The sequence below is a fragment of the Cloeon dipterum genome, chromosome 1, assembly GCF_949628265.1.
Source record: "Cloeon dipterum chromosome 1, ieCloDipt1.1, whole genome shotgun sequence".
Classification (NCBI taxonomy): domain Eukaryota; kingdom Metazoa; phylum Arthropoda; class Insecta; order Ephemeroptera; family Baetidae; genus Cloeon; species Cloeon dipterum.
The window spans coordinates 6177562-6190932 of NC_088786.1; the positions used below are offsets into that span (position 1 = coordinate 6177562).

Genomic DNA, 13371 nt, shown 5'->3' on the forward strand with positions numbered 1-13371 from the left:
TATACTGCGATTAATTATTCACAAGTGCCGTGTACGTGCTCTTTGTGCATGCGCCGCCGGCTCATTACGGCTGCTTGGCCGCTTAAGCCGCAGTGGAATTGACGTTGCAACCAAAGTCTGAAAATGCTTTTTTCTTTCTCTTCTAAATTAGTCGTATGCCAGGATAAATTAGGCGAAAAATGACAAATCCAATAACTTTTCATTTGCCGACATTTCAGCAACTTGATCGCTTGTGCATTGTGCGCCTTTTTCACTTTTTGATTAGCAATTTTTTTATATAAATTAAGATGTACTGAAAAATGAATGAAATTTTTGTTGCAATAAAATTGTCTGACAAATATTTTTGTTCTCGCTAAGTACTTCCGTACATTATGTTCTCTGCTAACTTAAATATTTAAACAAAATCACTTACATATAAAATATTTTTTAAAATAAAACATATAAAAATTTATTGCCGAATTTTATTCATCCAATCTGTTTACAGTATGTTTAAACCAAATTATGTCAATCAAAATCATTACCAAGAAGATCATAATGTGGTGGTCGTAGTTGGGGTAGTAGTAGTAGTAGTAGTGTCAGTGGTCGTGGTAGTTGTCGGCGTGGTCGTGGTAGTGGTTGGGGTAGTTGTAGTAGTTTCGGTGGTCGTGGTAGTTGTCGGCGTGGTCGTGGTAGTGGTTGGGGTAGTTGTAGTAGTTTCGGTGGTCGTGGTAGTTGTCGGCGTGGTCGTGGTAGTGGTTGGGGTAGTTGTAGTAGTTTCGGTGGTCGTGGTAGTTGTCGGCGTGGTCGTGGTAGTGGTTGGGGTAGTTGTAGTAGTTTCGGTGGTCGTGGTAGTTGTCGGCGTGGTCGTGGTAGTGGTTGGGGTAGTTGTAGTAGTTTCGGTGGTCGTGGTAGTTGGGGTAGTAGTAGTAGTGTCAGTGGTCGTGGTAGTTGTCGGTGTGGTCGTGGTAGTGGTTGGGGTAGTTGTAGTAGTTTCGGTGGTCGTGGTAGTTGTCGGCGTGGTCGTGGTAGTGGTTGGGGTAGTTGTAGTAGTTTCGGTGGTCGTGGTAGTTGTCGGCGTGGTCGTGGTAGTGGTTGGGGTAGTTGTAGTAGTTTCAGTGGTCGTGGTAGTTGGGGTAGTAGTAGTAGTGTCAGTGGTCGTGGTAGTTGTCGGCGTGGTCGTGGTAGTGGTTGGGGTAGTTGTAGTAGTTTCGGTGGTCGTGGTAGTTGTCGGCGTGGTCGTGGTAGTGGTTGGGGTAGTTGTAGTAGTTTCGGTGGTCGTGGTAGTTGGGGTAGTAGTAGTAGTGTCAGTGGTCGTGGTAGTTGTCGGTGTGGTCGTGGTAGTGGTTGGGGTAGTTGTAGTAGTTTCGGTGGTCGTGGTAGTTGTCGGCGTGGTCGTGGTAGTGGTTGGGGTAGTTGTAGTAGTTTCGGTGGTCGTGGTAGTTGTCGGCGTGGTCGTGGTAGTGGTTGGGGTAGTTGTAGTAGTTTCAGTGGTCGTGGTAGTTGGGGTAGTAGTAGTAGTGTCAGTGGTCGTGGTAGTTGTCGGCGTGGTCGTGGTAGTGGTTGGGGTAGTTGTAGTAGTTTCGGTGGTCGTGGTAGTTGTCGGCGTGGTCGTGGTAGTGGTTGGGGTAGTTGTAGTAGTTTCAGTAGTCGTGGTAGTCGGGGTAGTAGTAGTAGTGTCAGTGGTCGTGGTAGTTGTCGGCGTGGTCGTGGTAGTGGTTGGGGTAGTAGTAGTAGTTTCAGTGGTCGTGGTAGTTGTCGGCGTGGTCGTGGTAGTTGTTGGGGTAGTTGTAGTTGTTTCGGTGGTCGTGGTAGTTGGGATAGTTGTAGTAGTTTCAGTGGTCGTGGTAGTGGGGGTAGTTGTAGTAGTTTCAGTGGTCGTGGTAGTTGTCGGCGTGGTCGTGGTAGTGGTTGGGGTAGTTGTAGTAGTTTCGGTGATCGTGGTAGTTGTCGGCGTGGTCGTGGTAGTGGTTGGGGTAGTTGTAGTAGTTTCGGTGGTCGTGGTAGTTGGGGTAGTTGTAGTAGTTTCGGTGGTCGTGGTAGTTGGGATAGTTGTAGTAGTTTCAGTGGTCGTGGTAGTGGGGGCAGTTGTAGTAGTTTCGATGGTCGTGGTAGTTAGCGACGTGGTCGTGGTGGTGGTTGGGGTAGTTGTAGTAGTTTCAGTGGTCGTGGTAGTTGTCGGCGTGGTCGTGGTGCTAGTTGGGGTAGTTGTGGTAGTTGTCGGTGTGGTTGTCGTTGGGGTAGTTGTAGTAGTTTCAGTGGTCGTGGTAGTTGTCGGCGTGGTCGTGGTAGTGGTTGGGGTAGTTGTAGTAGTTTCAGTGGTCGTGGTAGTTGTCGGCGTGGTCGTGGTGGTAGTTGGGGTAGTTGTAGTACTTTCGGTGGTCGTGGTAGTTGTCGGCGTGGTCGTGGTAGTGGTTGGGGTAGTTGTAGTTGATTCGGTGGTCGTGGTAGTTGTCGGCGTGGTCGTAGTTGTCGTTGGGGTAGTTGTAGTAGTTTCAGTGGTCGTGGTAGTTGTCGGCGTGGTCGTGGTGGTAGTTGGGGTAGTTGTAGTAGTTTCGGTGGTCGTGGTAGTTGGGGTAGTTGTAGTAGTTTCAGTGGTCGTGGTAGTTGGGGTAGTTGTAGTAGTTTCAGTGGTCGTGGTAGTTGTCGGCGTGGTCGTGGTAGTGGTTGGGGTAGTTGTAGTAGTTTCGGTGGTCGTGGTAGTTGTCGGCGTGGTCGTGGTGGTGGTTGGGGCAGTTGTAGTACTTTCGGTGGTCGTGGTAGTTGTCGGCGTCGTCGTAGTGGTGGTTGGTGTTGTGGTACTTGTGGTTGGTGTGGAAGTTGTTGTAGTAGGCGTGGTCGTAGTGGTGGTTGGTGTGATAGTTGTTGTAGTAGGCGTCGTCGTGGTAGTTGTCGGCGTCGTCGTAGTGGTGGTTAGAGTAGTTGTAGTAGTTTCAGTGGTCGTGGTAATTGTCGGCGTCGTCGTAGTAGTGGTTGGTGTTGTGGTAGTTGTTGTAGGCGTGGTCGTGGTAGTGGTTGGGGTAGTTGTAGTAGTTTCAGTGGACGTGGTAGTTGCCGGCGTCGTCGTAGTCATGGTTGGTGTTGTGGTAGTTATTGTAGTAGGCGTCGTCGTGGTAGTTGTCGGCGTCGTCGTAGTGGTGGTTAGAGTAGTTGTAGTAGTTTCAGTGGTCGTGGTAATTGTCGGTGTCGTCGTAGTAGTGGTTGGTGTTGTGGTAGTTATTGTAGTAGGCGTCGTCGTGGTAGTTGTCGGCGTCGTCGTAGTGGTGGTTAGAGTAGTTGTAGTAGTTTCAGTGGTCGTGGTAATTGTCGGCGTCGTCGTAGTAGTGGTTGGTGTTGTGGTAGTTGTAGTAGGCGTCGTCGTAGTGGTGGTTGGGGTAGTTGTAGTAGTTTCAGTGGACGTGGTAGTTGCCGGCGTCGTCGTAGTCATGGTTGGTGTTGTGGTAGTTATTGTAGTAGGCGTCGTCGTGGTAGTTGTCGGCGTCGTCGTAGTGGTGGTTAGAGTAGTTGTAGTAGTTTCAGTGGTCGTGGTAATTGTCGGCGTCGTCGTAGTAGTGGTTGGTGTTGTGGTAGTTGTAGTAGGCGTCGTCGTAGTGGTGGTTGGGGTAGTTGTAGTAGTTTCAGTGGACGTGGTAGTTGCCGGCGTCGTCGTAGTCATGGTTGGTGTTGTGGTAGTTATTGTAGTAGGCGTCGTCGTGGTAGTTGTCGGCGTCGTCGTAGTGGTGGTAGGGGTAGTTGTAGTAGTTTCAGTGGTCGTGGTAGGCGTGGTCGTGGTTGTTGTTGGCGTCGTCGTAGTGGTGGTTAGGGTAGTTGTAGTAGTTTCAGTGGACGTGGTAATTGTCGGCGTCGTCGTAGTAGTTGTTGGTGTTGTGGTAGTAGTTTCAGTGGTCGTGGTAGTTGGGGTGGTTGTGGTAGTGTCAGTGGACGTGGTAGTTGGGGTGGTTGTGGAAGTGTCAGTGGACGTGGTAGTTGGGGTGGTTGTGGTAGTGTCAGTGGACATGGTAGTTGGCGGCGTGGTCGTAGTGGTGGTTGGGGTAGTTGTAGTAGTTTCAGTGGTCGTGGTTGTTTGGGTGGTTGTGGATGTGTCAGTGGTTGTGGTTGTGTCAGTGGTCGTGGTAGTGTCAGTGCTTGTGGTAGTATCAGTGGTCGTGGTAGGTTCAGTGGTCGTAGTAGGTTCAGTGGTCGTAGTAGGTTCAGTGGTTGGGGTAGTTGTAGTTGATTTTGTTGTAGATGTTTTACTGGTGGTTGTCGTTGTTGGTTTTTTAGTGGTTGTGGTTGTGGGTTTTTTAGTGGTTGTTGTGGTTGGTTTCTTGGTTGTTGTCGTGGTTGGTTTTTTGGTTGTTGTTGGTTTCTTGGTTGTTGTCGTGGTTGGTTTTTTGGTTGTTGTTGGTTTCTTGGTTGTTGTCGTGGTTGGTTTTTTGGTTGTTGTTGGTTTCTTGGTTGTTGTCGTGGTTGGTTTTTTGGTTGTTGTCGTGGTCGGTTTCTTTGTTGTAGTTGGTTTTTTGGTTGTTGTCGTAGTCGGTTTCTTTGTTGTAGTTGGTTTTTTGGTTGTTGTTGTAGTCGGTTTCTTTGTTGTAGTTGGTTTTTTGGTTGTTGTCGTAGTCGGTTTCTTTGTTGTTGTTGGTTTTTTTGTTGTTGTCGTGGTTGGCTTCTTTGTTGTTGTTGGTTTTTTGGTTGTTGTCGTGGTCGGCTTCTTTGTGGTTGTTACGGCATTCGGCTTTGGCACGGGACCAGTTGTTGTCTTATCAACTGGAACACTCGCTGTGAGCACCAGCTTTGACAAAGTATTTTGTTTAAAAAAGTGAATTTTTAACATAGGAAACAACTTACCTCGTACGCTGCTAGTAAAAATAGCAATGTCCATAACTTCCCCATGTTGAGAGAACGTATGATATGGAATTGAGTTTTCAAGCCGTATTTATATCGAATCCACCACCACAATTTCTGTTAGTTAAAAATTTAAAATCTAATATATATGTGATTTTTATCCAGTCTTCGTTTATCACTTTGGCACATGTCACTCACTGAAAATGTAATGCTTCATGTTTTCGCGTGATGCTCTACATACCAGCGCCAAAAATTTGTACGTGGTGCTCTCACGTTGCTATCAATGACGTATTAAGGTTCTGACTCTTAATAAGTGATGAATTTTTAAATAATTATCTCCTAAGTATTTATTTTCCTTGACGTAAAGTAACAATGAAAGCTACTAATTTTAAATTGTGTAGCATCGTTTCCGTAAGTTTTATCAAACCAAAAAATGTTATGCAATCAAATTTTTACTCTTTTTTCTCACTCGATCACTTTGTGACCCGGCCGTAGGGGCAACCTGCATGACAGACTTGATAAGCCAGTTGCCTAATCTCAACTCTCTTCTTCGCGTTAAATCTTTCATACCGTCCTTTTTAAAAACACACGTTGATCACTATGTTGCAGTGCATGTTCCAGTCATGGTACCTCTCGTGCGACATGCAACTCTTCTTGATCTCAGTGCCTATCGCCTCACTTTTGTGGAAGCGCCCCAAAATCGGACAAATCACCCTGGCGGTGGCTATTTTCGCCTTCGTAATGATTCCCTTCGCGGTCACCCTGCTCTACAAACTGGATGCTCTTCTCCTGCTCTACATGAAGTAAGTGTCACAGAATTAATTTTCTTAAATATTATGTTCGTCTACACTACAGGCTATAACAGAATTACCATTAATAATTATTTTTGATCAAAATTTCTTAGGGATAATGAATAAAGTTTCTTGTAGAAAATTTTAAACGGGTAATTTTCGATAATTTTCATTTGTTTGTGTGCTAGTTTCAGATCCAGAACCATTTTTATCCGAAAAACAATCTCGTGGGCTGTCATGCTTAAAATATTGGTGCTGACGAGAGCTAACTTTTAGAAGTTTTAATTTATCGGTGTGCTTGATTTGAATCTGGTCTGTAAAGTTAATCTAGATGGGGGTTGTCATTTCAAGTTTAAAATGTTGCAGCTGCTTGGTAATAAATCAGTGGTTGAAATATTGCTAACGCAATCTCACTAGCGATCAGCAGTGGAAAAATATTTGCAAATCGTCGGCCTAGATCTCAGAGGCTCGAGGTTTTTCCCTACTGGTCAAATATGGTGCCACATGTCTACATTTATGTCGAATCACCTTTTAAAGGTATTTATTTCTTCAGAAAATATTTATTTCTTCAGAAAAAAAATGTCCTAAATTATTGTGTCAATATATAGTAGTGTTACAGCCAAAAATATCCAGTCTGTGATTCCAATTTTGTGGAAATTTTGCTTAGAGTAATTTTTTTTTTAATTTCAAATATATCAATATTAGACTCCAACCGGTGAAATCACTAATTATTGCTCCAAGATCATGCCGGTTGTGCTGGCATCGGTGGCGATGCACCTGCGGCCGCGGCTGCATGCACCGCCGGCACTTCTTGCAAAACTTGCAAAACGGTTCATCCGCTCCAGGTCGTACCTTCCGACGGTAATATAACTTTAATCAGCTCTACCACTTTCCCAGTGTGCAATTTAAGGAGAGTAAAAGTTTCCTAAGTCCTAAAGCTTGGCAGATTTTTTACATATGGATATTCCACGATGCAATCCATCCAAAAAATTGTTTTAACAGCGTGTGTGCTGCAGTAATGAGATGGAGTAAAAATAGTTTGTGAATTAAAATGTCGAAATTGTTTATCGATCAACTGCTTATCCAACAGTTCAAATAATTTCCAATTGTTGCCCCTGATTCAATCCACTTTAATGGCTTAAAAAGCTGATACCCTAGATTTTTGACGATTGCAATGTTGATGAAAATTCTAAGTTTTGCAACTTTATTATGATTTGCCAAAAGGCCTATAATCAAAATACGATTGATTATTCGGTTTATTTAGTAAGCTTATTTCAATTATAGTTTTTATTTTAAATACAGATGAATATACTCCCAATCATTGACTTAGCTAATAATTCATTTCACCAAAATATAAAAGCGGCTCAGCTCGCCGCGAGAAAAGCCAGCAGAGGTGAACCAGAGAAAAGTTTAATCATTGTGTGTGGCTGTGCGCAACTAGGAGCGAATTCTCGCGGCCAACATCACAACTTTTTGGAGTAGATTCATCTCTTGGGAATCCCGCAGCATCAACATCAGCTGGAAGGGGGAACGGTTAGGCTGTGTCTCGCGATTTTCCTTTTAGCCCTTTTAGCAGAATGTAATTAAGAAAGTCGAACTATATAAGACTGAAAAGTCTTATGTAGTGATGATGTAAAATAACTTCGTGTTGCTTCACTTTATCACTCATCGCAATCGCACACACTCATGCAATGCTGCGTTTTGGGTAGCTCCAATTTATCAAAACGAAAGAAGTCGTCGGATCATTATGTAGGCATGGGCAACAATGTAGCATCCTGGATGGGCAGGGGTGCAGGCCTCAGCAGCGAAGAGTCAGAAAATGAGATGCCGCCTCTTTTCCCAGCTGCAACATCAAATCCGGACCACTACAAGGGTAAGTTTTCAATGTTTGCGACATTTTATAAAATTTTGCAAATTAACTCTCAATTCATATTTTCAAAAATTTATAATCGACCGCAGGAAATGACGTAAAATATTATACGTTTGATATTATGCCAATATGATGCCATTTCAATTAAATGCGGTCCACGTAGGTACATTGACTTTTTTTACAACCACAAATGTTACCGTTTAAAATAGTGTTATTAATTTCATATTATAATTTTTTCTAAATTTCTATCTCCATACAATAATTAGTACAAAATGAATTTGGTGTATTATTGCTTCAGTTTTTTACTATCTTTCTATCCCATGCAAACAAGCTAGCTGTCCACTCTGATGCTGGGGGGCATTTTTTAATTTTAGAATATTTGGTTAATGAACTAAAAATGAATACGAAGGACCATTTGTTGGAAACAAGATGTTCTCTCTGGGAGAGGTGATTCAATTGTAGATCACTTTTTTGGACAGAAAATTAATTTAGCGGTATAGACATGTATCATTTCCTGAATTGTAAAAATAATACAACTACCTTATTTCAAGCTGCTAAATATAAGAAATTGCAGTTAAATAATATCGTTATATAATGTACTCTGTGTTGTACACCGTTGGTGTCTAATATAATAAATAATAATAATAAAATTAATTTAGAGAACAGCACTTTGATCGGCTCTCGTTAGACTCCTCTGATTAAATATCCGTTTTAAAATAAAGGGCTTGAGAAATCTCGATTTTCCTGGCCTATTTTGTAAAAGATTTGTTTAAGGAAGCTTTTCATTTTAGTGGGATTATGTTTGAAGGAAATAAGGGAAATAATTTCTCTACCACTATGGCATCTGAATCTGAAAATTAATTAAATATGTCCGAATGAAATGAAATAATTTTGCTCTCAACTGAGTGATAATCAAAAGAGCAAGGAGGTGAATTTTAATATTTCAGCGGTTGGCTATATTTTCTTCGATTATTCCTGTACATATACTGTATGGAAATTTTCGGAAAATCAATTTATGAAATTAAATATACATTTTAAATAGAGTTTCAATGATTTTTTCTATTCAGCGGAGTGCGAATTTTGAGCTAAATTTTGCTTTTTGCATAATAATTCATTATTTTCAATAAGGAGACGCAATGCTTGATTAGGTTAAACTTATTTGCAACCGATTTTTCAGAGACTGAAAGAGAGCTGCATAGGAAAATTAACTTCATGACTATTTAATGAGAGTATAATTTATAAATGTTTTATGTACGGGTAAATTTTGCAGTAAGTGCCTGCTTTTTATGCTTTTAAAGATAAAATTTCCCTTCGTTTGAGGGTTGGAAAAGCAAAATCATACAAACGGCCCAACGATATCCGCTGAACCACGGGTGACTGAGCCACAGATAAAAGTTAGTAATGACGTCAAAATGTTTTTGCCGCTCCATTTCTCCAACGCTCGTCTGATAACAAAAAAGACGCCGCCTTACAGATTGAATCTAGCTTAATGAATAGGGGATATTCGGGATTTTTAACTATCACAAAATAATACAAAATGCGAATTATTTACATCTTTATTAATTTTGTTGAAGTAAAAGTGTGACATCTTATTTCCTAATTGCTAACAGCGTCAATTTATTTTCCCAACCAGTTTCGACTCAGTATATCTAAAGCTCAATTTTAATTTTCAAACATAAAAAGTATAGATTTTTTAAAATTTCCCGAGGAATAAAGGAAAGTTTTATTTTAACACATATTTACATGCTAAAATATTTCGAGCCAGCCCCTATATTCACAAATTTACAGCTTACAACTTTATAAATATCTGCCACATACTTTTCAGGGTCGGATTCAGCAATGACATATCATAGAAACGAGATGCATGAGCACCCAGCAGCTAGGTCGGACACGGACAGCACCATGGCGTCATCACCTAAAAATGAAAATACGCTCGTGCAGCGAAACGCACCAGGATTGCAACGGGAAGAGATGTGGGCTTCGTTTGCGTATTTCTTGTCCCTTTTCAAGAATGCGTATGAGTGGTACCAACAAAAAGCAGGATATTTGGCCAATTCGCTGTTGGCCTTCGTGGGACTTTCAATCGTGGCGATAATTTACACCTACCAGCTGGACGAGTCGTTCTGCTTCGCCATCCGTGCTCTTCACGCAATCTTCACTTTCTGTTTGCCCGTCATGTCCAGTTGGAAGTTAGTAAATAATAATTCGATTAAAATTCACCAATTATTAGAATTAAATTGAATGGCATTTTCAATGTCATATACAAGTATTTCTGAATGATTTTTGAGTGATTAAAAGTCTATTGTTGGTTGTGCCTTTTTGCACAATGTACAAAATTTAATTTGTTTTTCTCTATTTTAAAATGATTTTTATTTGTTTTGCCGTCCAGAAACTGCTTTTTTAAGCCCTTCTGGGAAAATATTGAGAATTATGACTTAAACGACATCGTTTAATTTTCTTGATTTATCAAAGAAACTGCAAATTTACTATGTAATTATTATTGATTATTTGTTGCAGTTGTTTCGTGAAACATCTCAGAACAATAGTACCGGCCACTGGAAAGCATGATGGGGAAAGTGAAACCTTAACAATCAGAAATGGCTTGTAAGTATAAATTTAATGCACTTCAATAGAAAAATATCATTTTTTCAATTTAGGGTAAATTTATTTTTCCTTTTCAAAGCCTTAAATAAAAGTTGCCAAAAATAGTTAAATGTTTGCTGGTTTTGTAGGGTTTCAGCAGTTGCAGAGAATGAGTGCGAAAATTTGGAAGATGTTCGGACCGATGAAAACAACTGGCCTGAACAGGTTCAAGTGGAAAGTGAAGCAAGCAGCGGAAATCAACGTCAGACTGAACCTCCCGTCAATGAAATAATGCCTCCCACGTTGACTTTTTCAGAGTAAGTCTATCGTCAGCCAAATGGGAATGTATTATGGTCCCTTGAGGAACAGAGAGTTTTAATTAGAAATGGGTTAAGTACAAAATCAGTTAACCATTCTTTTGCTTACATTTTTGAAGATATTTTTAAGCAACCAATTTCTTATTTGGTAAATTGATGGAATGATAATGTTTCAGGAACAAAGTGATCCATGAACACCTCGGAGCCATTCCAGATTCAAGATCCCCGACCATTGAGGCCGAAGACGCTTGTTCCTCGAAACCACCAACCTACTGGAGCCCAACATCAGAAACATCTTCACGCTGCTCAAAACAAGATGACAATGCCTCCGCTGAACCTTTACTCCCTTTTGTGGCAACTGAGTAAGTTTTCTTTTCAAAGCCAAATATTTTTCACAATTTGTTATAACAAACTGGTTACTTAAATATTTATTTTGTATTTAATTTCATATACTTGGAAAAAATACCACAACTTTCAAATCTACAAATGCAACGCTTAGAAAAAGTTAATGTTTATTTTATGAATTCTCCAGCAAAAAAGTGGCCACCGAACACCACGGAGCTACGCCGCAGCTTAACCCTACCGAATTGAGCCAGATGAATGGCTGCCATCCCAATGACTCAGTCAATGCAACACTGGAAAAACTACCACTTAGCTTGCCATCTGCTGACCTGCAAAATTTGGGATCGTGGGCTATTCCCACAATTGCAATTTCAATCCTCGTGATGAATTTTGCGTCCGTAATATATTTCATCTGCTATAGTCGGGATGTTATTATCATTTTGAACTTAGTGAATGATATTCTGGGTGTGTATCCCTGGATCAAACGCAAGTTAGCTGACAAACTTGCCTCTCTTAGAAATTTGGTGTCGAACCATTGTGAATGGTTAGCAGATCGAATTCTCTGGGCCGAATTGAAACTGTTGGCTTCTGGAGATGAACCGTCTTTCCATGTCTCCCAGCATCTAGTTTTTTCTGACGTGCTCCTTTCTCTTTTGTGCGTTGTTTTCTCGAGTCAAAATCCTGTTCCATTTGTTATCAATATTCTCAATTTTTTCTACAAATTGGCAATGCTGGTGTACCGCATTTTTCCTCATGAAGAATACAAAAAAGCCACAACTGAGTATTGTAGACAGAATTATTGGCTGCCCTTAAAGAGTTCAATTATGGTAATTTGGGAAAATCTGCTGGAGATGTGGAGCCGGATTCATTGGGCTGATATAAAGAGCAGGATCACTTCTCCCTTCAGGAAATTTTGGGAATATGTGCATGTTCCAACTGATAGAGAGCGAAATTTTCTCTCACCAGTGTAAAAATGTGCTCCAGCCAGAAGATCGTCATTTTTTGATTTGGCGATTTTAGCGGCTCCCAGAGAGGTTTGAAACGAAAAACAAAATTTTTAAAATCAAGTTTTTCAATTGGAAATTTTGTTTCAAACAGGAGAAAATTTAAAGAGTTTGTCTAATGTATATCTCAACCAAAATATTTAGAAACGATCTGACCTTTACATTAAATTTTCAAGGAAATCAGCAGCAAACTTTGCATGCTAATCAAGCGGCGACTACTGTTTCCTTATTTAAAATCGTGATTTATTTCGTGATGACAGACATACTTACCTAAAAACTCTCATCGATGGATAGATGACAATGAGAGAAATTGAAATCAAGCGAAAAATCTAATGAAATTTTCGAGAAATTTGGCAAACTCTGAAATTCAAGTGTTACTTAACCCATTGAAAAGATGTATACACATAACTGTTGATAGTTAAAGAGTTTGATTGTATCGATTCTTTTGATATATATGTTTATATTTTTATAATTTCTCGCGCTAGTTTTCTGTTCCATGAGTAGATTGCCAAATAATGTCTTATAGAAAGAGCGATTGAATTAATTTTTTAATACTTGTTAAAACTATTTGCAATTTTCCAAACTGAATTTTTAAAACTAATGTGCGATTCTTCTGGCACGCAAACAAATTATCGCGTAGCATAATATTAAAGCTGCATGCTTTATTCGATTTAAAGTGTGTCTTTAAAGTTAAAATTCGACATTTTCAAATACATTTAAAATCTTTCTGGCATAGTGAACATTCGATCTTGCTAGTTTGTGATTGCTGGGATCAGTGCATATGAGAAATTTTCGCCATTTTTGGACTGTTGTGATTGTAACAATTTGTTTTGGGCTGTGGTAATAGCTACTTTTAACTCGGAAAATCAATGTTTGTGATTGGAAAACATTCAATAAGTTCTTAAACCCATAATATAGGCTCAAATTAAAACGAGACAGTCTTTTAATTTTTTCAAAAAGTAAATTTTATTATTTTAGCACTAACCCACTAACTTTTAAAGTTTACAGGGGCTTATAGCTTTCACTTGGAAATATATACTTATAAACCGAAAGCTATATTCATTCAAATTTCTGTATGTCTCTTGACCATTAAACTGAGCTCCGTAAATAATTTTGGTCCACCTATGTCTTCCTGGTGTAGCAATGTGAATTGATTGATTGGACTGCTCCATTTCATCTGAAATACAAAATATGTTTAAAATTCTTGATAGTATATCATATGCAGTGGATTAATAAATAAACGCACTGTGGTACTTTTGTAAAAGCAAATGTCTCAAAGACGGCTAACAATATTTTTGGATGTTGAATCTTGTAGCAAAAACACTAATTTGTTGAAGTAGTTTGTAGAAATAAAAATGTGAAAATCCACCTGTACCTATAATTTTCTGAACCTTCTCACCGATCAGCACCTTCTCCAGGGCCAGGAAGGTCGACTCGAAGATTCGATCAGGTTGAGCCCACCATCCCAGCAGCAACTGACGCGCCGAGTCGAGATAAAAGGCGCAATTATGAGGAGGCAAGAAGTGCTGCAAGTGTGTGGTCAGCGCCGTTTCCAACTCAACAAAATAATAGAGAAAGAAATTATAATGTCTCGCCGGTGTAAATATGATTTAACCAGAAGCAACTCTTGAAGCAAGTTACGTTTTCACGGTAGTCGTCCACTT

General features: G+C 40.3%; 2 protein-coding genes across 2 annotated transcripts; one reads left to right on the forward strand and one right to left on the reverse strand.

Annotated features, from left to right (window-relative positions):
* Positions 1 to 441: 441 nt before the first annotated feature.
* On the reverse strand, positions 442 to 4860 carry LOC135948283 (mucin-2-like). The gene is made up of 2 exons (XM_065497491.1): positions 4804 to 4860; positions 442 to 4747 (listed from the first exon to the last, which is right to left on the reverse strand). The coding sequence occupies exons 1-2, from the start codon at positions 4846 to 4848 to the stop codon at positions 530 to 532; spliced, it is 4263 nt and encodes a 1420-aa protein (XP_065353563.1). The 5' UTR covers positions 4849 to 4860; the 3' UTR covers positions 442 to 529.
* Positions 4861 to 7109: 2249 nt separating this feature from the next.
* LOC135948291 (uncharacterized) lies at positions 7110 to 13075 on the forward strand. The gene is made up of 6 exons (XM_065497501.1): positions 7110 to 7464; positions 9287 to 9650; positions 9979 to 10065; positions 10194 to 10361; positions 10538 to 10723; positions 10894 to 13075. Exons 1-6 carry the CDS (start codon positions 7278 to 7280, stop codon positions 11672 to 11674), a joined length of 1773 nt encoding a protein of 590 aa, XP_065353573.1. The 5' UTR covers positions 7110 to 7277; the 3' UTR covers positions 11675 to 13075.
* The last annotated feature ends 296 nt before the right edge of the window (positions 13076 to 13371 follow it).